Source organism: Panthera leo, chromosome E1, assembly GCF_018350215.1.
Source record: "Panthera leo isolate Ple1 chromosome E1, P.leo_Ple1_pat1.1, whole genome shotgun sequence".
NCBI classification, from domain to species: domain Eukaryota; kingdom Metazoa; phylum Chordata; class Mammalia; order Carnivora; family Felidae; genus Panthera; species Panthera leo.
Genome location: NC_056692.1, coordinates 4,259,421 through 4,284,240, shown reverse-complemented (window position 1 = coordinate 4,284,240; position 24,820 = coordinate 4,259,421). Strand labels below are relative to the sequence as shown.

At 52.7% G+C, this 24,820-nt stretch overlaps 1 protein-coding gene across 7 annotated transcripts in view; it reads left to right on the top strand.

The window, feature by feature from the left end:
* The window catches only part of GAS7 (growth arrest specific 7), a 214,082-nt gene that overhangs the window by 141,349 nt on the left and 47,913 nt on the right, over nt 1-24,820 (top strand). For all 7 annotated transcript variants that reach the window (XM_042915461.1, XM_042915459.1, XM_042915464.1 and 4 more), the window contains exon 3: nt 13,807-13,887. In XM_042915461.1, the coding sequence (XP_042771395.1) occupies nt 13,807-13,887 (81 nt within the window). The remainder of the gene's footprint in view (nt 1-13,806; nt 13,888-24,820) is intronic.

The following is a 24,820-nucleotide window of genomic DNA, read 5'->3' as shown; positions in this document are numbered from 1 at the left end:
GTTGGGGTGGCCCCCTGGCCCCCATGCCACACCTTTGCCTCCAGGTGCTGGGGCGGGGGGCTGGGGGTTGGTCCGTGGTGGTTCTTTCCCAGCGACGGATCCGGGAGGACTTCTGTTTTCTCTCTTGATTTTTCCGTGTTTTCCAGCGTTTCCTCCGGGGACCTGTATTAATTTTATAAGTAGTATAAAAGTTATGCCTCTGAGGTGCAGGAGAGGACAGGAGCTGAGAGCCCCAACGCTCTCTCTTAGTTCCCAATCTTCAGATCCCAGCCCACCCTCCTGGACTCCACATTGCTCTCTCAGATGCCATTTTCCCGTTGGAGTCTCTCATCATATCTTGGGCACTGCTAAGCTTTGGGGTTTCTTCTGGGGCCAGGGTGCACAGTTGGGAGCCTGGTCTCATTTATCTGGGGGTGAGGAGCACCCAAGGGGGCCGGGCCATGTGCTGTCTCCCGCCAAGGGAGGAGAATGTCAGGCTGAGAGTCAAGAGGGACTCCTGCCTCCTTTTCTTCACCCCTCTTCTTCCCTGGCCCCAGATAAAGACCTCACTTGCTTTCTGCCACCGGTATATAAAAATGACATCTGTTGGGGCGCCTGGGGGGCTCAGTCGGTGAAGTGTCTGACTTCGGCTCAGGTCACGATCTCACGGTCCGTGAGTTTGAGCCCTGCGTCGGGCTCTGTGCTGACGGCTCAGAGCCTGGAGTCTGCTTCAGATTCTGTGTCTCCCTCTCTCTCTGCCCTTCCCCTGCTTGTGCTCTCACTCTCTCTCCCTTTCTCTCTCAAAGTAAATAAATATTTTTTTAAAAAACCCAAAACTTTCCCCTAACACCTGGAGACAGGAGGAAGCAGTTTTTTTTTTTAATTTGTTTTTTTTTGTATTTTTAAAAATTCAATCCAAGTTAGTTAACATATAGCATAGTAATGATTTCAGGAAAAGAATTTAGTGATTCATCACTTAATATGACACTCAATGCTCATCCCAACAAATGCCCTCCTTAACGCCCATCCCCCAATTAGCCCAGCCCCCCCACCCACCTCCCCTCTAACAACCCTCAGTTTATTCTCTGTATTTGAGACTCTTCTGGTTTGCCCCCCTCCCTGTTTTTATCTTAATTTTCCTTCCCTTCCCCTGTGTTCTTTTGTTTCTTAAGTTCCACATATGAGAGAAATCATATGATATTTGTGTTTCTGTCACTAATTTTGCCTAGCAGAATATACTCCATCCTCGTTGTTGCAAATGGCAAGATTTCCTTCTTTTTGATCGCCGAGGAATATTCCACTATATAGACGTACCATATCTCCTTTACCAGGAGGAAGCACTTCTGCGGAGAAAACTCTGCCTTTCCTTGGCCCCCTCTAGGCCTGTGGTTGTCAAAGTCAGGTTCCTGGGCCAGCAGCATTACCTGGAGGTGGGCGGGGCGGCTTGTCAGAAATGCAGTCTCTCAGCCCAGACCTCCTGACTCAGAAACTCGGTGCCTTTACCAGCCCTCCAGGTGATGGAGAATCATTACCGCACTTTAAGCCCACCCTGCAGGCTGCCCCTGTTTGCAGCATTCTAGAATTTCCCTTAGTGGGTGAGGCTGGCGGGCCTCTTGGCAGAGAGGTTTCTTTCCAACCTGCTCGTGCTGTTTCCCAAGGAAATCTTATTTCCTCAACTCTCAAGTGCTGTCTGTTTCTTCCCCAGCTTGTGTGGCCCTGTCTATTGTGCACAGCCTTTCTTGATGTTGGAGAGAGGTGGTGATGTCCAGAATTGCGGACTGTACATGTTTTGCACCGTTGGCTCCTGATAAGGACCTCGGTGTGCCCGAAGGAGTGGCCGCGGTCCTTTGTGATTCGGGGGCCGGATGGTCTTCCATCAGGGCTCGGAAAGTGCCTTGGCGGTCGCCTCTCAGGAGGGAGGATGGCTTATTCCTGTTCCCAAAATAGCCATAGCTCTTTCTGACAGTTTCCTGTGTCTTTGTGAAAAGCAGCACTCCGTGATTTCGAGCATTATTTATAAACATAAAGTCACACCTTTTACTGGAAAGTCTTCTAAATGAGGATCAGCGGTGCCGAGCGACTGAGGTTCATAAAGGCCGACTTTCTCAGAAAACAAATCAGAAAGGTGATGTATGAGTGGAAAATCCCACTTGGTGGGAAGAGAAGCTTCTGAACGGTTGAGCGGTGTGATTTCTCCACGGACAGGCTGTGGAGGTCCTCCTGGGGCCGTGTTATGAGGCCCCAGTGCAGCATGACCACAGAAGAATATTCCAGATGTGGATCTGATGGCCTCAGGGCTGGCCTTGGCTGTTTACCGGGCAGTTTCTGTGGGCAGGAGAATAGAAGCCCGTTCAAACTAGCTTGTGGGGAAAGAAGGGAGCATTGATGAGAAGGATATATGCTGTCTCGTAGAAGCTCCAGCTGAAGGACCAGAAATCAGGTGCTGAGCTGTTTGGCCTGTCTCTGGGACCTCGCGGTGTTACGCCTACTTGCTTCTCTGGGCTCGCTTTCCTTTCTACGTATTTCTCTCTGCAGACTTGCTTCTTCTCCTTAGCAGCCTTTTAGCAGAACCTGGCCACTGACGGTCGAAGATACCCACCCAAGCCGTTCTGTGTTGTGTCCACTGGTCCAGGGAGTGGTGGCCAAGCAGGCAGGTGGGTCTACAAAGAGCGAGCTCTGGTGTTTGCACCCTTCTTAGAGAAGGGCCTTGATGATGTGTAAAAAATAGTTCCATTTTGTAAAATGACGTTTCAAGGTTGATTATGATTTTTTATGGAGAGTAGGGACAATCTCTAGCTTTTTCGATTCCTTCCTTTTGAGGTCACACTTGAAAAGGGCTTTGCCAGCAAAAGAGGCGAATATATTCTAGTACACTCTCATGGACTGTTTTTTTCCTCCCTTAAAATTTTTATTTTATTTTATTTATTTTTGAGAAAGAGAGAGAGAGAGAGCGTGCATGCAAGTAGAGGAGGGGCAGAGAGAGAGGGAGACACAGACTCCGAAGCAGGCTCCAGGCTCTGAGCCATCAGCACAGAGCCCGATGCAGGGCTCGAACCCACGAACCGCGAGATCATGACCTGAGCCGAAGTCGGACGCTCAACCGACTGAGCCACCCAGGCGCCCCTACGTAGGCCCCTTTCGGAAATGCATCTGAGAACCTTTTGTACACTTCTGTGCATTTTTGTACACTTCGCCATGTGTTTTGGACATGCCCCGCACACCAGCACACCCTCATCCGCTTCATACCCTGGAACAACGGCATCATGTCCCCTGGGCATTCCCAGCGTGTCCCTGGAGTTTTCCTCCTCTAACAAAACATGCCCCCAAACATATCTTCATCCTGATGCCATCACTGCACCCCCGAAACTGTTGTTAGGTCAAAGGGCGTGTGCGTTTGGGATTTTGATCGCTATTGCCATACTGCCTTTCCAAGACACTCCCAGCCTGTTTTTCCAGATCCTTGGTAACGAGGGGTTGTCAGTCTTGAAAGACATTACGTGTCCGGTGGGTAAGAAAACAGTGTCTTGTTGTCACCTCTGTTTGGGTTTCTCCAGTTTTGAGTGAGACCGGACGTCTCTTCCGCTTGGTAATCTGCCATTATGTTTCTTTAACACCACACCCCCACCCCTGCGGCCGTGTATTCTTTGCTCGTTTTAGATTGGACTGCTTGTGGGATTTGTAATTCATGCTGTGTGAAGGGAATGGGAAGTCTGTCCGTTCTGCCTGGTCCTTCTTTGTCTTCCCATCCATTTGTCTGTCTTTTCATCTAGACACACACACACACACACACACACACACACACACACACACACACAGACACACATTTTGTGAAAAGCAGCCTTTGGCCACATAGCCAAACTGAGTTCTCATGTTTGCTCTGAGCTGAGTCTGTGTTCATTCCTCCAACACCGAATGCCCACTCTACCTTGCCTGGGAGACAGGGATACATTTATTTGACCCAGTCCTTGCCCTCAGGATACATCCATTGGGAGGGCTGGACTTGAGGGCAGGTGCTGTAGCTGAGGGACGAGGAGGTCATCCGTGCTCCCCAGCCAGGCCGTCAGCTGCCTGAGAGCAGGACAAAATTTTGGGCTCCTGGATCCCCTCCCCAGGCTTGGCACCTGTTCATAGCTAGTACTCAGAAAGTCTGAATGGTGTGGACGAGGAGCACGCAGGACCGTGAGGTCACCTGGGCTCTCCCCGTGTCTGAACCAGGTGGCCTTGATCTGCCTTCCGCCCTCTGCCAGCTCTGTCCCCATCAAGCAGCCACTGGCACCTTCTCTTGGTGCCTTTTCCCTCTCGGTTTCCTTCACTGCATACTTTCTCCTCTCCATTTCATGGTCCCCTATTCTAGGAAGAGTCTAAAGACTGAGCCGCGCGAAAGGGTTTGTGACAGTCCTACTCTAATTCGTGAGTCTGCCCCGGAACTAGGATAGATGACAAAGCCTCACGTCAAAGCCGTGGCTCTCTGGAGACAGGTGTCGTGAGCCTGATAGTTTTAGAAGGTCGGGTAATGATGATGGGTGTTTAGGGAGTTCCTTAAATTACCCTACATTCCCGCCATGCGTCTTGCTTCAAACCTTGCCTGATCCTAACCCTCAAGTTTTGTCTCATTTACGTGTCTTCTGGTCTGTGGCTGGTTCCTGGGATGGATTACTATGGACTCTACCACTTGCCCCGCGCCCCCCCCCCCCCCCCAATCTGGTTAATCACGGAGACTGGAGAATTTTCAGGTCCCAGGTCTGGGAATCTGTGTTTTTACCAAGTGGTCCCAATGACCCTGATGAGTCACCAGGTTTTGGGGAGACAGGATTGGAGTTCTGGCAGGTACCTGTGCGTAAGTCCCGGATTCCGAGGGTCCAGGCTTCGGTTTTGATAAGGTTTCTTTCTCAGGACCTACCTCCTGTTTTCTCAACCATTAAGTTGTGGGTCATAATATCTCTGAGCTGCAACCACCTGTTTTTTTCCTGCATTGCAGTCAACCCTTGTTATCCCTCGATTCAAGGTCAGGGATTCCTGGTGTGTTTGCCCGGGTGTGCACTCTTTAAGGGGGCTGACATACACTAGGGACCCTAAAGGGTTTAAAGGACAGGCTCAGAGATTTCCAGGCGCCCCACCGGTGCCCCAGGTCTCCACTAGAATTTCTCTGGCCATGGCTGGTCCTACTTTTCTAGGGCCTCTACGTAGGCTGGAGCCAGCCTCTGGTTCGGGCTAATGTCAAAGGGCCAGGGTGCTAAAGGGACTGCTGCTTTATTGCGACAACATCGCCAGCTTCTGTACGGTCTGTGAACCAGGCGTGAGGGTCCCTGTCCTGCCCGGATCACAGGCTTTGCTGAAAGGATCCTTTGAGCTGCTGGAAAGTGGTAGACCACTGATAGTGATGTTTCTTTGGCTGAGGGACACCCTCTACAGCTCAGACGTGATAAGGAAGGCATTCTAGAACCTTCTTCTCCCTAGCATCAGAGAGGGAGCCCTACCCTCCCTCTCCCTTTGGGAGATGTGCTCTGGGAGGGCATGAACAGGGTTGAAAGCAGGGAGGAGGCTTTTGGGGTGGGAGGCTGGGAAGCAGAGAGAAGGAAGGAATGGAGAGGGTTTTGTTTTATTAATACTGTCGTTGTCGTTACGGGGCTTTGAGGGTTTCCTCTGTGTCAGGCTGTGTGTGGCCCACTGACTGCTCATCCAGCACCCCCAGACTCCTGCAATGTTATCCCTGCTTTGCAGTGAGGAGGCAGGCCGGGTGCCACGCCATTCATTGCCAAGGGGTTGACTTGGGATTTGAACATCTGCCTGGAGGACACCGATGCCTGACCTCCGAGGTGCGTAACAGCAACTCTGGGTTGAGGACGGCGTTTGAAGCACCAGGGCAGGTGGACCGTCCATTCCTTTCTTCTCCTGAACAGCAGAGTCTTGGTATCACCCTGTTCTCAGAGCACGGGGGCTCTCAGAGCTCAGGGGAGCCGCCCCGGGGGCCATCGTGGTCACACGTGCACTGCCCGTGGCTCGTAGACACTGCAAATTGGGGGCCGTTAGCTAGCACATCCCCACGTCTGCTTCCGGTCTCCTCAGGCTCGACTCCTGCCACGCATTTCTGGCTGGAACTCAAGATGCGGACTCTGGGGCCCCAGTGGTCCACACTGCCCGAAAGTAAGGGTCTGGCCCAGGCTCAGGAGCCCTCCCTCTGGCGATCAGACGTACGCGATCGATCCCACAGAACACAGTTCTGCTGACGCGCCCGCTGATGGCAGTTTGCAAAAAGACTTTGCATGTTTCCATTTGCTGAGAGGCCGCCTGATCCGTCCCTGCCGCTGGGAATCCGTGCTGTGTGAGCGGAGTTGAGGGTAGTTGGGGAAGCCCCCGTGGGAGGCGGATCGAGATAAAGCTTCCCATGCCAGAATGTCCTCCGTCAAGCGGCCCTTCCTGGGTGTCGTTAGATCGTCCAGGAACTGCCTTTTCACCCACAGGGTCTGAAACCAGCACGGAAGGGTCTGGTTCTAGAGCTGCGAGTAGGGGTCGTTACCTGGGCACCCCTTCTTGACCCTTCCCGAGTGGGACATCCCCGGATCCCTCCGGCATCCTAGCTGATGGCGGTGGTGCTGGCCGTGCCGTCCTCACCTGGATGGACCCTGCCCCACTCACGCCACACTCCCCAGCTGCCACTGCTCCTTCTGGAGGGAGTTCTGGAAGAGCCCAAGCTTGTCTCAGTCTCTGGAGGACTGATAGGGTGGACACAGAGAGGCAGAACTCACAGATGACACATCCAGGGCACCAGACGTGCTGAGGGGCGTGAGCCCAGGAAGCCTGCTCGGAGGCAGGGCCTGGCAGAGTGGCCATCATTGGATCATGTCACTTCTCTGCCTCAAGCCCCGCGGTGGCTGCCCCCACACGTCCGGTGTTGCTGATTCCGCAGGTCTGTGATGGGGCCCGAGGGCTTGCATTTCTAGCCGGTTCCCAGGAGATACTCATGCTGCTGGTCCAGGACCCGACTCTGAGAGCCAGTGCCCTGGGTGATCGAGTCTGGCCCTGTGACCTCTGACTCCGGCCCTCCGCCTCCACCCCCACTTTTCAGCCATATAATCTTCCTTGCAGCTCTTTGAAGGTGACAGATGTGTGCTTGCCTCTCAACCTTTTCCCTTTCGGTTCCCTCCACCTGCAGTTCTGTTCCCTCACATACTACGTGCATGGCTTGTTACTTTTCTTTGGCACTAGCCGGCTTGCAAAAGGGCCCCCAACATACCCAGTGCCCGTCACTCATGCTGCTCTGTGTCCCTCCCACATTCTGTCAGCGTTGCAAGCAGTAGAATCTGGTCGTTGTGACGGAGAGTCACTTCTACAGCTAGGTGGTAAAAGACATCATGATTTCTCCCTGCTCTCTCAGATCTCACGCTTTGGGGGCAAGGAACTTTGGCCCATCCATGTGAGCGGATCCAGCCCCGCTCAAGCCTTCGGGTGATGCAGCCCCAGCTAAGATCACACTGTAACCTCATGGGAGAGCCTGAGCCGGAACCGCCCCACTAAGCCCCTTCTGGATTCCTGACCCTCCAGAACAGTGTGGCGTCATAAATGCTCATTGATTGCAGCTGCTGCTGAGTTCGGGGTGGTTTCTGATGCAGCAATGGAAACTTGCTAAACTACTTTCCAAACTTGACTCAAATGTGCCTTTCTCGGGGAGAACTTCCTTGGCTATTCTTATAAATATTTATTTATTTATTTTTGAGAGAGAGAGAATGAGACAGCATCGGACGCAGGCTCCAGGCTCCGAGCTGTCAGCCCAGAGCCCGACGCGGGGCTCGTACCCACGAACCATGAGATCATGACCTGAGCCGAAGTCTGACGTTTAACCGACTGAGCCACCCGGGGGCCCCTTGGATATTCTTCTAAAATTAAATCCCTTTCTAATACAATTTTTTTATCCCCCTTCCCTGCTTTATTGTCTTTAGCATGTCCTGCCATCTAACCTGAGAGCCTCACATCGGGCTCTGTGCTGACAGCGCGGAGCCTGGAGCCTGCTGCGGATTCTGTGTCTCCCTCTCTCTCTGCCCCTCCCCTGCTCCCACTCTGCCTCTCTCGTCTCTCAAAAATGAATAAACGTTAAAAAAAAAAATGATTCTCAGAGTGGTACATAGACTAAAACAGGACTGTTTTGTGCAGCTCCCTGCACAGAGCTCAGGGAGGTTGGCATAGCGGGCACTTGGTGGTCCTTGCTGGCAGACCGAGTCCTAGCTCTGCTGGTTCTCAACCGAGGCCTCAGTTTCTTTAGAAAGGATTTAGTTCTTAGAAAGTGGAAACGGTTGCACCCATTTCATAGGTATTTGGGGACCATGGAGGGAAACGCACGAGTGGATGCGCAGAGAGTTGGTAGTTCATTTCCTGCAGAGAGTGTGTGGTTGGAAGTCAGATTTTATTTAATTTTAAGAAGGGGTTGGGAATGCTCTTGTGGGCCAGAGGCCCGTCACTGGGGTGATTACAAAGCCAAGGACCACGGAAACACTGGTGCGTGGGAGGGAACCAGAGCGTCTGCTGCTGAGTCCCCGAGGGGGGAGAGAGGTGAGCGGGACCCTCTGGACGCTGACCTGGGTTCTGTGACTTGCTGCAGCTTGCCTTTGTAGGGGTGGCCTGATGGCAGAGGCCAGCCAGGACCCCAAAGGACCCAATTCCCTCTGAGCTGGTACCTGTGGTTATTTCACCTAGTAGCCACTGGGGGCAGCAGAGAGCCACCACCATAGCCAAGCAAGTGGACCGATGGGGAACAGGTGTCCACTGGGGCTGGACAGGGAGTAGGGGTTGGGGTGTAAGGGTGGGACCAAGCGGGACAGGGAGGGTAGGGCTCACACCTTCCCCAAAAGGCAAATCACCAGGACCAGTGGCCTCGATCCAGGGGATCCTTGTGGCTTTCCCACCGGAAGCCGGTATCTCTAATGCAAGCAGGATGCAGTCTTAACAAGGGCAATGAAGTCCAGAAGTGACTGTTTAAAGTCAGTAAGTCGTGCCTTGCTTCCTGTTTTATTATTAGCATTAGGGTTATTCTTGTAAGGAGGGGCCATCTGTGCTTTGAAACCCAGATTTACGTGTCTGTCCTCCTTTGAACTAGATTTTTCTCTGAAAGTTTTATTCTACACGGCAGCAACTGTCATCCACTGACGGGGAAATTAAAACCTCTAGCTCGTAGCATTGATGGCTTAGAGAGCGACTTCCCTGGGCCGGTTTGATCCACAGTCAGTCGATCTGTGTGTGTGGCTTTTCCTGGCTTTCGTGGAGGAGGTCCGAATTGAGTGAGGGCTGCCGTTAGGAAAAGCGTGTTTCTCGTAAATTGCGTTGGCTGGACAGTCTCTCCAAGAACACGTCTCACTTCTCCAGGCTGACCTCCCCGTGTTCCCCAGAGCCTCTGGGGGCTGCGTGGTGACGATTCTGGAAGCAGGAGGAGTCTGGCTGTTTGTGGAACCACCTAAAGTCCCAGGGATAGGTCCCCAGAGAATGTAGAAGAACCTTAATCCAGGGTGACTCGGGCCCCCAACTCCCGCTTCAGTTTTGCTTTGACTTGGTCGACGAGCTCGGTGTGCTGTAAATAGATTAAGGAATCTTATTGGAAAAGATCTAGAAATGGCTTCCTCCCTGTGGGTGGTATGGTCATCTGGGGTGATGTTTCCTGCTGCTGGTGAGGTCACTCAGCCACAGTCCCCGTGGCTCTCTCCAGACGTCTGCCAGGCCCGGCCTGGCCACCTACCCGCCTCAGACTTGCAGTGGCTTTGGGTTTTGGGCTAAGTCAGAGCCAGCCAAGGCGAGCATCCTTTACAAAGCATCCTCTAGAAGTTATGGTGCCCTGATGGCGTTTGGCCGGACAGATGTGGTTCACATGGGAACGAGGGACTCCAGCCTCTGGGGGGGCCTGTATGTGACCCAGCCAGTGAGCCTTCTGGCGAGTGGGGCTCAGACTGCAAGCCTGCACCTGCCTGCGATCTCGGGGCCCCCTGCAGACCCTCCAAGCACATGATGCCACGCTGGCTTCTCTGCTCCATCCTTAGGATTCCCAGTGGGGAGGCGAAGGGGACCAACAGGGGCAGCTGTACCCTGCTCTTTGCTCTCGGTGCATTTTCTCTTGTTGCCCGAGGGTCTCTGCCGCTTGTCGCCCCCTTCCCTAGAGAGCCCCAGGCTGGGGGGAGGAGGGACAAGAAACAGAGGCTTCTCTGCTAAAAGTGCCTTCAAGTCAGGCTGCTTTGTTCTCCCCGAGCTTGGTGGTGTCTCTCTCTCCGGTCCCAGCACACAGGTGGATGAATGTAAGAAGACGGAGGGGCGAGTCAAGTCCTTGTGTCTGTTGCCGTGTCCTCTCTCTTTCCCTCTCTTTCCTCCCTCCCCCCAAGGCCACCAGGTCACATTTTCATGTATTTACTTTTCAGTAAGTTTCAATCCTTGAGGGGTCCCGAATCCCGCAGATTCAGTGGCTTCAGTGGGAAGGTTGCTCCGAGTTTGGCCCGACACCCCCCTGCCACCATTCCCGTGCCACGAGTCGCCTCCCCCTGCCGCCCTCCAGGGTTCCTCCATTTGCCGCCAGGAGTCATTTGCCACTGTGTTCTTTTCTCCGTGCACATGCGCTCAGCTCTCATCCAGCTAGAATCCGAGTTTCATCTTGGGCGTGACCAGCTTCAGCTTTAAGAGGAGCTGGCCCTCCGTCTTAGGCCCCACGTGGAGGCGGCCTGGTGATCTTATAGAGGCGGCCCAGTGACCTTGCCGCCCTGCTCCCAGCCGACTTTCACGAGCCCCGATGTGGCCGCAGAGCCTTCTCTGAAATCAGGTCCGTGGCATCAGCCACCAAAGGGGTCAAGGCCACGGTGCAGAGTGGACAGTTCCCTGGGGACCTTTCCCACATGTAGGAAGAACAGGGCTGTCTATCCCTAGAGACTGGAAGGGCACATCACATGGGAACCTACATTGTGCCGTCACGGTGTCTGTCCTTCCGTCTGCCCATCTGTCCACGCACATAGACCCGGCTCTCAGGGAGATAAGACAGGGGTCAAGGTCTGTGCTGTCTGAGAGGTGGGACAGAGTGCTGATTCCCTCAGAGGAGCTAGATGGAAGGTGTGTGTGTGTGGGGGGGGGGGTGTTGCTGTCGGGGATTCTCAGGCCTGGTTCTCCGATGAACCTGAGACAGACTTAAGTGCAGAAGGCTCGGGGGCAGGGGTATACTCTTGGGAGGAATCCCCCGGGGAAGGGAAGGAAGCAGTAATGTAGTAAAGTCACAGGAAGGGCCCCTGCCAGCCCCTGAGAGCTCTGAGCTGGGTGGAATTGTCTGCCTCCAGGCAAGGGAATTGGTGGGCTTTTTACCCCCCAACATGGGCCAGCCATTGTGTGGGCAACACTCCCTGCCCCCGAGCCCAGATACAGCCTTGTGCCCCAAGACGGACTCCACTGTGAGCCTCTGCAGCTGGGCAGCATTCGCTCTAGAGAGTTTGGGCATTTGACACCAGGGCAGAAACGCAGTCTGGGAAGGCTGCCTGGTGGAAGCGGCATTTTCATTGAGACTTGTCTAGTGCATGAGATTCTGGCATCCGGGGGGAGGGAACCATGATAGCAAAGGCATGTTGCGAGACCAGCAAATGGGCTGGGGTGAAGTGAGAATTCAATCTGGACAGACAGACAGGGGCGCCCTTCTGCGGGGGGCTACAGGGTTTGGACGTTATTCTGTGTGCCCTGTGGGAGAGGAGCCAGCAAAGGATTGTCCCTGTTCGTGACCTGCAGCCAGAGACGGGCTCTGGGCTGAGCCCGCCCACCCCTCCTCCCACCCGGAAAACGCTGAGCCTGGTCTGCCCGTCCCTCCTTGTTCCTGGTGGCTGTTTCCCTGCTCCTCCTTTCCCTCAACCTCCCCTCTGTATTCTCTCCCTTAAGACATGAAGGGACCATATTCCCTCCCGACTGACTCCTGGAGCCATAAACTCCTTAAACCCAAACAATGGGTTTAAAGTTTTAAGACCCCTGATTTGGAGCTGGAGGGCGGGAGTTTGGGGGCCTGAAAGACCAGTTAGCTCAACCCTTTCATTTTGGGTGGAGAAGCCGAGGACCAGAAAGGCAGAGTGACTTGGCCAGGGCTGGACAGCAGATAAGCAGCAGAGCCCAGGCAGAAACCCAGTTCTCTCGAATCCTAATTGAGAGAAGCCAGTGGAAAGCTGTGCTTAATTTTGCTTTTGGCATTTGAGACCATTGAGTTCTTAGTAATAGAAATTTTCATTAAATAATGTCATGTCTGTATATTCCACTGGCTAAAAATAACTCTACGTGGGCATTTCGCACGAATACAATGATTGCCTCGGGTGGATCCCATTGTGATCTCATTTTGCAGAGGAGACTCTTGGAAGACCGTTAGCTTGGCCAAGCTTCCACTGGTGGTGGGAAGAGGGAGAGCCGGGATTCAAAGCCGGGCCATCTGGCCCCAGAATCACCACTGTTAATAGATGCTAACCACTGTACTTCCCAGCTGCTTTAATACGTTGGGAAAGATCCAAAAGTCGATACGTGGCAAGAAAGTACGGTATGATGTTTGTTTCATTTTTTATTTTTTATTCTTTAATAGTTTTTTAATGTTTATTTATTTTTGAGAGAGAGACAGAGCGCTTGCAGGGGAGGGGCAGAGAGGGAGGGGGACACAGAATCCGAAGCAGGCTCCAGGCTCCGAGCGGTCAGCACAGAGCCCGATGCGGGGCTCGAACTCACAAACCATGAGGTCATAACCTGAGCTGAAGTTGGACACTTAACCAACTGAGCCACCCTGGTGCCCCTTGTTTCCTTTTAAAGATTTGTATATGCCTTGAAAATAAATCTCCAGAGGTGCCTGGGTGGCTCAGTCGGTTAAGCGTCCGACTTCAGCTCAGGTCACGATCTTGCGGCCCGTGGGTTCAAGCCCCGCGTCGGGCTCTGGGCTGATGGCTCAGAGCCTGGAGCCTGCTTCTAATTCTGTGTCTCCCTCTCTCTCAGACCCTCCCCCGTTCATGCTCTGTCTCTCTCTGTCTGAAAAATAAATAAACTTTAAAAAAAAGAAAGAAAGAAAATAAATCTCCAGAGATACCAAAATGTTGACTTAGAGCTGTGGGATTATGGGTGTCTACTCTTTTCTGTGTGTTTTTCTACGTCATCATATTGTACAGAGTGAGAAGGTATTCTTTTTGTCGCTAGGTAACTTTAGGAGAAGTCTCTGCTTACAGTGGCAGTGTGGCTCATGTCGAGTTCAGGGGCCATCACACGGCTGCAGTGTTAGCTCTGTTCCTGGCTGGGCATCCGGAGAAGGGGCAGGGGGCAGGGGCCAGGCCGAGGTAGCGGCTGGAATTCAGACAAGACGTAGGCCTGGAGAGCCGGGAAGGACTTGGGAAATCAGCCTCACTTGACAGGGGACCCGTGTCTCTGTACAGACCCCAGGCCAGGGCTCCTTCCTCTGGCTTTGGGGTTTCAGGTGATAGTGGGCACTTGGGAGAAACACCCAGTTAGCGTCTGGGTTCCAGGGCACAAGACCGAAATGGAGGTACATGGGTCGGCAGCCTTGGGGGATCAGTGGGGGCTGGGTAGGGGGCCAGCAGGGGACGGTTCCAAGGATCCCAGCCGGAAGGCTGCCTCCTGTTCGCAGCCGTGTGGAGAAGGGTCCCCAGCAGAGAGGCTCGGTCGTCGTGGCAGGTGGGGAGGGGATGACGTGGGAGCAGAAAGCCAGCTCCCGCCTCCCGGGCTTGGGCAGGACGGTGGCCCGGCCAGGTCCCTATTTTTTCCAGCTCTCCCATCTAGCTCTGCTCTGCGACCCTCTGGGGTTCTGCCCTATGACAATCTGAAAGTGACTGTGTTTCTTTCTTTGACCAGAGACCACCTGGGAACGCCCCAGCAGTTCTTCTGGGATTCCAGCCAGCCCTGGCCCTCACAGGAGCTCTCTGCCTCCGACAGGTACAGTCTACCCACTACTTTGGGGCAGCCGGGAGGGGCCACACACCCGCCTTCATCGGAAAGGCCAAGACTGTGGGTTCTGGGGTCTGGAGCCTGGCGGGGGATCTTACTGGCCGATCCCAGGGAGCGGTCCGGAGCACTAGGAGGATGGGCTCTCCCTGGCGATCCCGGCAGGACACTCCCCGAGGGTGGGGACCTCGTCTCTCCTTTTCTTCTGTGGGATCCTCAGTCCCCAGACACGGCCTGGCTGCAGCGAATGTCTCCACAGCCACAGGGGGTGTGAACCTCATTTGGTGGTTTTCCAGCCTTAAGCATCAACCCGGAGGCCAAAGTCCAGAAGGTGTGGTTGTGGTGGCAGCCTGGAATTTCAAGTTGGCGGCTTTGAAGAGACATGGCAGACGGTGTAGCTGGACGGAGGGGAAGGGTGGGGAGGGGGCTGGGGGAGGAACAGCAGCTTATGTGCAGGGTAGTGAGGGCCTGCACTGTCTTCACGGTGGCCCCAAATCAGAGGTCTGAGTAGCTTCCCTAACACATCACAGGTGACCCACGGAAGAGCTGAAATAATGAATGAGTGGCTGCGTGAATGAATGAATGCGTGTGTGCAGACAGGCGTAGTAAAGTAGAAAGCAGACCCTTAAACCTTGGAACAGAGGAAGGGTCTTGGGTGCAGAGAGTGGGCTGAACACAGCCTGCCTTTCATAGTGGAGAGTCTTTGGACTTGATCGCTGGTGCACTAAGAAGTCAGAACACGATCAAAGTATGTTATTTAGGGAAATGAAGATGGAGTATACACAGGAAGCTCTGGAGAGTCAGCCGAGGCGCGGGATGTTCCGGGCTTTTGAAATGTTTTTACGTACATCTTTTACCTACATTAAAAAAAAAAAAAAGGATTCAAACAGAAAGGAACCCTTTCTGTTTAGGTTTATGTATTTATTTTGAGAGACACAGAGACAGTGGGAGGAGGGGAGGGGCAGAGAGAATCCCAAGCAGGCTCTGCACTGTCAGGACAGAACCCGATGTGGGGCTCGAACCCACGAACCGTGAGACCGTGACCTGAGCCAAACTCGAGAGTCGGACACTTGACCGACTGGGCTGCCCGGGAGCCCCGGGAAGGAGCCCTCTGGGGAAGGAGGGCGATGGGGCATTTACTCCTGCTTTTCTAGGGCTGGGCTGAGGGCTCCCTGATGAGAGCCTGTCTCCAGAACCGGGCTCTCATTCAGCCTTGCGACCTGTTGTAGATGACAGGCTTTTCGGGCACGCTGCCTTCTCCCCTTCTCCGTTGTCGTTCTCGTGGTTTTGTTCTTGTTCTTTATAACAGTAGAAATGCCAGTGTGCAGAAAGTGAGGTGTGGCCCCTGATCCTGGCCAGCCAAGACGCTAGAAAGGAAACCCAGCTGTCTTTTCTGGCCAGAGCAGTTGATCTGCGGCCACTGCGGCCTGCAGTGCATGCTGATGGGGCGGGTTGGGGGACTTGCCTTTTGAGTCCGTGGGCCCACCTCTCCGGGGCCTGTTCTCCCTTGCACGGTCCCTAGTATCCTTCTGTCCCCTCTGTGCGGTTCGGTGCCCGTCTCCCAGGAGAGGGGGTGGCAGGAGCTGGCTCAGGGCCCTGCTCAGGTGACAGGTTCCTGCCTTCCCCTGATCGGCACAACCCCGAGTGCAGAGCTGGGTGCTGGGACTCTGGAGCTGAGAAGGGAGGGGGAGACAGGAGGGAGAGGGTCAGACCCAATGACGAGAACGGCCAAAGCGTTTAGACAGAGCGCGTGGACACCGACTCGCCCTCCTCTGCCCCCACCCACTGGGGACCAGAGACACTTGTTCCCAAGGCCCCAGGATGCGAGGTCTGTCGACTTCTCTGCATTTGTGGGCGAATGCAGGTGGAAATTCTGCCTACCCTATTGCCCTTTGGCGACTCAGCAGGTGCATCGGCATTCTGAAGGCTCGGGGTCTCGAGTGAAGACCCTGTTTGATTCCGTGCTTCTGTTCTTTTGTCTGTCTACAACACCGGCACGGACTTTTTAAGCTTCTCTGCCCCCAGCAGGGTGGTTCTGAACTCTGGGGGTGATTTTGCCTACCGGTGGGCATTTGGCAACATCTGGAGACAATTTTCAGGGTGGCCATTCAGTGCACAGAGGCTAGGGATCCTGCTAGACCTCTGCATTGCCCAGCACAGCCACCCCCCAAAGAGCTATAAGGCCCCACCTGTCAGTAGTACCAGAGTTGAGGGGCTCCGTCCTGGGGTGACTCAGAACACGGGTCGTGCACTGTTCGAGGGTCACGCGACATACCGTGGCCCGTCGACGTGAGAAGCCGCGGCGAAATCTGCAGAACCGTGGCTCACGGGCTCTGAGACCCACCTTTTGCAAATACCGTGGGAGCCAGAAGGGGCGTCTGCTCGTTCAGTTAGAGGCCCCTTTGTTTCCTTCCCTGGTCGTCACGGCATCTTAGATTTAGAAATCACAGCTTGTCAGACTGGGGCCTCGGGCACGTCGCGTCTCCGTGCCAGGCCTGCTTCTGCCCATTTATACACGAGGGCCTGGAGGAGGAAGGTTGTAGCTCGGTCCCGTCCAGCCCTCTGTGGGTTATGACTCTTGATTCTCTCCCCGCCCCGGGGCGTGAATGCCGGTCAAGTCTGCATCGTCCCTCTGGGGGACGGGAAGGATCCTACCAGGGAGGCTCCAGGAGCATCTGTGAGGTTTTGGCGCTTTTTCTAGCTTTCGCAGGAAACCTCTGATCAAAAGAATACAAGAGCAGCCACATTGACATTTCTTTCTACGGGGAGCACTAGGGTTTTTTTTTTTTTTTCCCCAGGCATTCTCTCGTTCGGTTTTAGAACAGTCAGCTTTCAGGAGGTTGAATTTCATTGTGGGAGAGAAACGGACCCGGCGAGACACGAGGTTGCTTCAAAGCGTAACCGTCCCCACCCCCACGCTCCTGGGGTTGTTGACTCCTCTCCTGGCCACCACTCAGGGTCCTCTTGTTGTGCTCATGCTTTGGAGAACGCAGCCGTGATAGACTTTCAAACCTTTCCTTCGAAGAATATGCCGGATGCTGTTCTCGGTGCTGGGGACTGTGCCAGAGATAAGCCACACCTCTGTGGTCCCTGCTCCCAAGGACCCGCATTCCAGTGGGGAATTTGGGCAAATAAGCCCAAATGTGAGTTGTGTCGGATTGTTCTTGCATGTTCTCTTGGAAGGGGTTAAAGTGAGGGCCGCGGGGCAGTGTGGGACTGGAGAGTCAGGGATGGCCCCAGTGAGGAGAAGATGGTATGTGTGTGGGGTCGCGGTGATGTGTTCTGGGTCCGGGAACGGCAGGTGCAAAGGTCCTGAGGCAGGAGTGACCTTGGCGTGTTTGAGCACACAGAGCAGGCCAGTATGGCTGGAGGGTGGGCAATGAAGGGGGTGGGGAGTGGTAGGTGATGAGGGGAAGAGCAATCAGCAGGGGCGGAGCCTGCCTCCCCCCACCAGCAAGCCAGAGGAAGGGGTCAGAACTTCATTCTGAGTGTGGTGGTTGGAGGTGACAGTGAAATGCGGTAGAGTTGTCTTCATGAGACATTGCCTCTTTTTCTTTAAGTTGATTGATTTTTTGAGAGAGCGAGCACAAGTGGGGGAGGGGGCAGAGAGCAAGGGAGAGAGAGAATTCCCCAAGCATGGTCACCGCAGAGCCCCACGCAGGGCTCAAACTCCAGAACCGTGAAATCATGACCTGAGCTGGAATCGAGAGTCAGACGCTCTACTGACTACCCAAGACACCGCCTCCTTGAAGCAGCCAGGCAGTACTCGGCTTAATCAGAATTCCTCTCGGTTGGCAGGGACGGGCAGGTTTGTCAGATGCCGTTAGCACAGCCAGCCGGGTTACCCACCGGGGGGGAGCAAGGCCCAGTGCACCCCCAAAATGGGATTCCGCTCTTTGAATGTGGGGTGTCACGTCGGGTCGGCACTGAGCTGAGGACTTTTCCTACACCGCCTCCTTTACGACCACCAGACTTGGGAGGTGTGTTCATTCCGTAGGTTTCCTGGAGACCTTTCGTGCCAGGCTTTCTGGGCGAGGTCCGCGTTGGTAATAAAGTTTAAACCCAAACAGAAACACCAAAGGCTCTATTCAGTAACTGCTGCAAATATTAAAAATGATCCTTGGGCTGGTTTCATACCCTGTGTGGAGGCAGTGATTTATGGAGAGAGAGATTGTCACAGTGAGACGGAAGGAAAATACCGGGTGAAAAATGAGGTTCTGGGAGTTTCACGGATGGGTCCCTGGGCAGAATGAATGATGCCATAGAGCAGTGTCATCCACGAGAAGTTTCTGTGATAACAGAAATGTGTGTATCTACATTGTCCACTGTAGTAAGACTAGGCACTGTGGCTAACGGATACACTGTGTCCAGTGTAGCTGAGGAACTGAATGGTTAATGTATTTTTACTTTATTTAATATATGTATTTTTTGTTTTGGAATAATTAAAAAAATTTCTTAATGTTTAATCTTGGTAGAGAGAGACAGAGCGTGAGCAGGGGAGGGTTAGAGAGAGAGACACACACAGAATCCAAAGCAGGCTCCAGGCTCTGAGCCATCAGTACAGAGCCCAACGTGGGGCTCGAACCCACGAACCGTGAGATCATGACCTGAGCCACAGTCAGATGCTTAACTGACTGAGCCCCCCAGGCGCCCCTAATTGGCAATAATTTTAGGTTTACAGAAATATTACAAAACCAGTACAGAGAGTTCTTACAAACCCTGTGCTGACTTCCCCTTGCTGTTAACATCACATAAGTGGGTGCATTTGTCAAAAGTAAGAGATTAATGTCATACGTTACTATTAACTAAATTTTATTCAGCTGTCACCAGTTTTTCCACCAATGTCATTTTTCTGTTCTGGGATCCAGTCCTGGATACCACGTGGCATTTATGTTTTAGTGTAAAAAAAATTATTGTTTTTATTTATTTTGGGGGGGGGAAGGAAGGGGCGGGGGGGGGAACAGAGGAAGTGGACTCTAAGCTGTCAGCACAGAGCCCCACATGGGGCTCGAACTCACGAACCATGAGATCATGACCTGAGCTGAAGTCGGACGCGCAACCGACTGAACCACCCAGGCGCCCCTTGTTTGGGTTTTTCTTAAGGTTGGAGGTAATCGGTCTTTTACGGACTTGCGCTGGCGGTGAGGGGGTGGGAGTTGTCGGGAAACCCAGGTTCAGATTCTGGCTCTGTCCAGCCTGGGGGATTGCGCCCATTAAGGGGTCATCCTTGGGTGAAGAGCCTCCCTCCGTCAGCCCCCGGGGGAGCCAGATCAAAGGGCATTGAGCTGGTTCCCTTGCCGATCAGGGAGGGCCTGCCTTTGAGCTGGTGGAGCCAGGCAGGAGCACTGTGCCCACAGACAGCTGTGCTTCCCCTGAGCAGGGGCCCCTGGGAAGGGGGCTCCCCCTCACCCACCCCCCTCTCCAGATCAGGAATCCCTAGCAGCTGTCCTCCCCAGCGTCGCTGCAAAGCAGGACCCTCCATTCACTGCAGAAATAGCAAGTTACGAGGCCTAGAGAGGCCTCCGCGGCGGCCCTCAGCTAGACCTCACCATCGACTTCAAGGAAGACGGTTAACACTTCCGGTTGGCAGGAGGGCTCGTGTGTGGTTCCTAACTCTGTGATTTTGTCAGCTCAGGCAAACCAGTTGAACCTTTGGCGCCCTGGAGAATAGCCACAGGCTTTCAGCCATTTACAGCCCCGGGGACGGATGTGTTGTGAGTTCTGTTTTGGGGGAATACAGTTTTCATTCTAGACAGTCGGTGAAGACAGTGAGGCCCAGGTGGGCAGACCGATGTTTCCAGACCAGAAGGCCGTCATGTGAAACTGCTCCCCCTGGACAGAGCCGTGTAGACGCAGCCTCCCTCCACCTTACAGGGTGTGGTGAGGGTGGGAGGCAGGGGTGTGCCCGTGGTGCCTTCAGAGGTGCTGAGCACAAAACTGGGCCCCGTGTCTGCCTGGGTTGGCCTGCCCTCAAAACCTGCCTTCCTACAGCCACAGCTCTTCCCAAAGTGGGTTCCATGGTATTCTTGCCTTTTTGCCCAGAATGGGTTCTTTAGCAGCCATGTAAGTGTAGGAATACCACACACCGTTGCCTTGTGTGAGGTTCACAGAACATGTCAGCGTCCAGGAGCACACATCGCGGCTTCGCGGACGGGGGAGGTTTCTCCAAATGGAAGGTTTGTACAAGCCCTGTGTCGAGAAAGCCCGTCAGCGCCATTTTGTTCCAACGGCGTTTACTCACTTCGTGTCTCTGAGTCACGTTTTGGTAATTCTCTCAATATTTCCAACTCTTTCACTACAATGATATATGTTACAGTGATTTGCTTTGTGATCGGCGATCTTTGATGTTATTGTTGTGATTGCGTTTGGGGCATCACAAGCCGTGTGCGTATAGGACAGTGAACTTCACTGATAAATGTTGTGTGTGTTCTGACTGTTCCAACTGGCCATTCCCCTGTCTTTCCTGCTCCTCAGGCCTCCCTCTTCCCCAAGACACAGAAATATTGAAATTAGGCCAGTTGAACACCCTACAACAGCCTGTTACGTGTTCAAGGGGAAGGAAGAGTGGAATGTCTCTCGTTGTAAATCAAAAGCTAGACATAATTGAACTCTATAAGGAAAACATGTTGAAAGCTGAAATAGGCCAACACTTGGGCTAAAGTTGTGAACGCCAAGGAGAAGTTCTGGAAGGAAATGGAAAGTGCTTCTCCAGTGGACACAGGAAGGATGAGAGAAACAGCTTTATTGCCGATGGGGAGAAAGTTTGGGTGGTCCGGATGGAAGGTCACACCAGCCCCAACGTTCCCTGAGGCCAAAGCCCAATCCAGAGCAAGGCTCTAACTCTCTTCAATGCCATGAAGGCTGAGAGAGGTGAGGAAGCTGCAGAAGAAAAGCCTGAAGCTAGCAGGGGTTGGTTCAGGAGGTTTGAGGGAAGAAGCCGTCTCCACGACGTCAAAGTGCAAGGTCAGGCAACACGTCCTGATGCAGAAGCTACAGCAGGTTCTCCAGAAGGTCAAGCCAAGAGAGTTCATGAAGGTGGCTCCCCTAAGCAACAGACTTTCAAGGTAGACCACACAGTGTTCTGTTCGACGAAGACGCCATCTAGAACTTTCAGAGCTGGTGAAGAGAAGTCAACACCTGGCTTCAAAGCTTCAAAGGACCGGCTGACTCTCTCCTTAGGGGCTAATGCAGCTGGTGACTTCAAGGTGAAGCCAGTGCTCGTTGGCCATTCCAGAAATCCCAGGGCCCTTCAGAATGGTGCTCCTCTACTCCGTCCGGGCTCTATCAGCGGAACAACAGAGACTGCCTGACTACGCGTCTGTTTACATCCTGGTTTACTGAATATTTTAAGCCCACTGTTGAGACCCACTGCTGAGAAGAAGGGATTCTTTTCAAAATATGACTGTTCGTTGATGATACACCTGCTCACCCAAGAGCTGTGATGGAAATGGACGGTGAGATACATGTTGTTTTCAGGCCCGCTAATGCAACATCTACTTTGCAGCCATTGGGTCAGTGAGCCATTTTGACTTTCAAGTCTTATTATTTAAGAGATACATTTTGGAAGGTTCTAGCTGCATTAGATAGTGATTCCTCTGATGCATCTGGGCAAAGTAAACTGAAAACCTTCTGGAAAGCGTCCAGCATTCTAGGTGCCGTTAAGAACATTCGCAATTCACGGGAAGAGGTCGAAATACCAACACGAACAGGAGTTTGGAGGAAGTTGATTCCAACCCTCATGGAGGACTTTGAGGGGTTCAAGACTTGAGTGGAGGAAGTTACTACAGATGTGGCAGTAACAGCAAGAGAGCTAGAACCAGAAGTGGAGCCCGAAGATGTGACCGAATGGCTACAATCTCATGATAAAACTTCATTGGCTAAGGAGTTGGTTCTTATGGATGAGCAAAGAAAGTGATTTCTTAGATGGAATCCAGTCCTGGCGAAGATGCTGTGAAGATTGTTGACATGACAACAAAGGATTGAGAATATTCCATGAACTTTAGTTGATAAAGCAGCAGCAGGGTTGGAGAGGACAGACTCTGATTCTGAAAGAAGTTCTTCTGAGGGTCAGATGCTCTCAAACAGCATCACCTGTTACAGGGAGATTGTTTGTGAAAAGAGTCCACTGATGCAGGAAACTTTGCTGTTGTCTTATTTCAAGAAATTGCCACCGTCCCTCCAGCCACCACCCTGCAGAGTCCGTAGCCATCAACGCTGACCCTCGACCAGCACAGAGATGAGGGTTCGCTGAAAGCTCAGATTGATGCCTGATGTTTCTTGGCAATAAAGTGATTTTTTAATTTTTTAAATGTTATTTATTTTTGAGAGAGAGACAGAGTGTGAGTGGGGGAGGGGCAGAGAGAGAGGGAGACACAGAATCCGAAGCGGGCTCCAGGCTCTGAGCTGTCGGCATAGAGCCTGACGTGGGGCTCGAGCTCACAAGCTGTGAGATCACGACCTGAGCTGAAGTCACTTAACTGACTGAGCCACCCAGGTGCCCCAATAAAGTATTTTTAAATGAAGTATGTGCATTTTTTTTGACACACTGCCCTTACGCTATTCTTAATAGAGTAGGATGTAAACATAACTTTCACGTACATCTGAGAAACCAAAGCATGCGTTTGACCCACTTTATGGTGACGTTTGCTTATTGTGGTGATCCGGAACCCAACCCGCAATATCTCTGAGGTGTGCCTGTCTTTAAACAGGCCTCGGGTAATAAAGCAGTGAATAATGGGGGCCACTTGTCCCAAACTCTTTGGACCATAAGACACTTCCCTTTCCCTTCACCGCCTCACATTTAGAACAAATGCCGCGGAGTTGCATGCCTGGGGAAACCCTGCGTTCCGCCATGTTGACTGTGTGAGGGGGGGTGGGCGTGCGGGTGTCATGAACAAGACCCCGGGGCTCCTGGGTTCCTTAAGCTTGAGGAAAGAACTCAAGGGAGTTAGAAAGAAAGGGAGGGAGATTAGAAGGGGGGCTGTCCAGGGCTGAGTTTCTCATTTGGGAGGGTTAAGTCTACTCGTTGGGGTGCTCTAAGGGAACAGTGAGGCATGGAGGAGGGAACTTTCTCTGCTGGCGGTTGGAGCCGGAGGGAAGCAGGGCCACTGACCCCACGGATTCTGGGCGACGGACGTTGCGGACTCTTTTCTGTTGCTTGGCGTCTCTCGGGAACTCTTGTTGTGCCCCTCCTTTCCGTCTTTATCCACTTCCTCTCCGACGCCCCTGAAGGCCTCCTTCTTTCCCTTTCTACCCAAACACCCGTCCCCTCTTCTGATGCATCCCTCAAGCCCCCCTCTCTTTGTTTTTAACCGCCCACAACGAGGGATGAAACATACGTGCGTGTTGTTTATATCTGTGCTGGAAATTATGAAAGTTACTACATAAGAGCTTCTGTTCCCTTTTTCTTCTCTTAAAAACAGCTGAAATGGGCATTTTCCTTTTTTCTTGTATCCCCAGAACGAATTGTGTCCCTTATGGTTGTGAGTGATCATTGACCAATTGTATTTTATCCCACCCGCCCCCTGCTACCCGGAGGCTGGAGGCCTCAAAAGCACCCACTTCTGGCCTCTAACTCTTGGTCAGCTGAGAGCCCAGAGGACTGGGAATAATCAGGAATGCTCGTGGGTAAGCCGTAACCGTTCAGATCTCCACCAAGCACTTTTTCTGAGTGTGCCTGGGACTGGGGGCCTGAAACACAGCCACACCAGGTCAGGGCAGAGCTGCCGGATGGAGAGAAATGGTTGGATGCAAAATTATTTTTTCTTTCCCGGTAATTGTTTTGACATGGGGAGTAATTAGCCAGCAGCTGACAGCTCAGAACCGAAGTGAGAACAAGAGAGTGGATTAGGGACAGAATGCCCCTGCGTTAGGCAGTTCCTGGCTGGCGTGAATGTGGCAGACGGGGTGCCTGGGGGATGCTGGAAGCAGAAGGCAGACAGGCGTATACTGAGGGTGCACGTTTAGGTGCTGTGAGGGGGTCAGTGGGGGTCAGAAGGGCGGCCCCTGGCCTCCAGGAGGCCCCCTGTAGGGACCCAACATCATCAGAGGTGGTGACTGCTTCCAGGCTAAGACCTACTCAGGTAAGAGTATACATATTTCGTGTGTGTAGTCAAACTGAACTGTGGCTCAGTTCTTCTGTTGTTTTAGGGTCAGGGTAATGCTGGCTTTGTGCAATAAACTGGGAAATTTGCCCCATGTTCCTAAAGCCAGGTGCGTTTTTTTCTAGGATTTTCTTTGTCGAGCGTTTGAATGCATTTGCCCGTAAAGCCATCTGGGTCCAGTGCCTTTTGGAGGGAGGTCATTTTTCAAAAGTTTTACTCATTTTGGTGTTTCTAGGGTTTCTAGTTTCTTCTTTGAAGCCATTTTTAATCATTTGGGTCTTACGGAAGGTCGTGTATTTATTAGCACATAATTACAAATCATATGCTCTTGTATTTATAAAAAAATCTCTTATGAGATCTGCTTATGTGTTCTTTCTAATTCCACCTTCTCAGCATTCGTGCTCTCTCTGTGTCTCAAATTAGATGGGCTGACCTGCTTTTTTATTGCTGTGGTTCCTCCCCCAGGTGCACACAAAGAGAACTTGCCTGAGTTGTGAATGTCATCCTGCTTCCTAACCAATTCATTTCTGTTGCTGTATTTACACCCCCTCCTCATGTTTTCCTTTGGTTAATTTTACTGGCTTTTAAAATCTTTTCTAAATTATTATTTTTTTATTTTTTTAATGTTTATTTTATTTTTGAGAAAAAGCACGAGCAGGAAAAAGGCAGAGAAAGAGAGAGAGAGACTCTGAGGCAGGCTCCAGTCTCCGAGCTGTCGGCACAGAGCCCGACGCGGGGCTCGAACCCACAAACCATGAGATCATGACCTGAGCTGAAGTCAGATGCTTAACTGACTGAGCCCCCCAGGCGCCCCTGGAAGG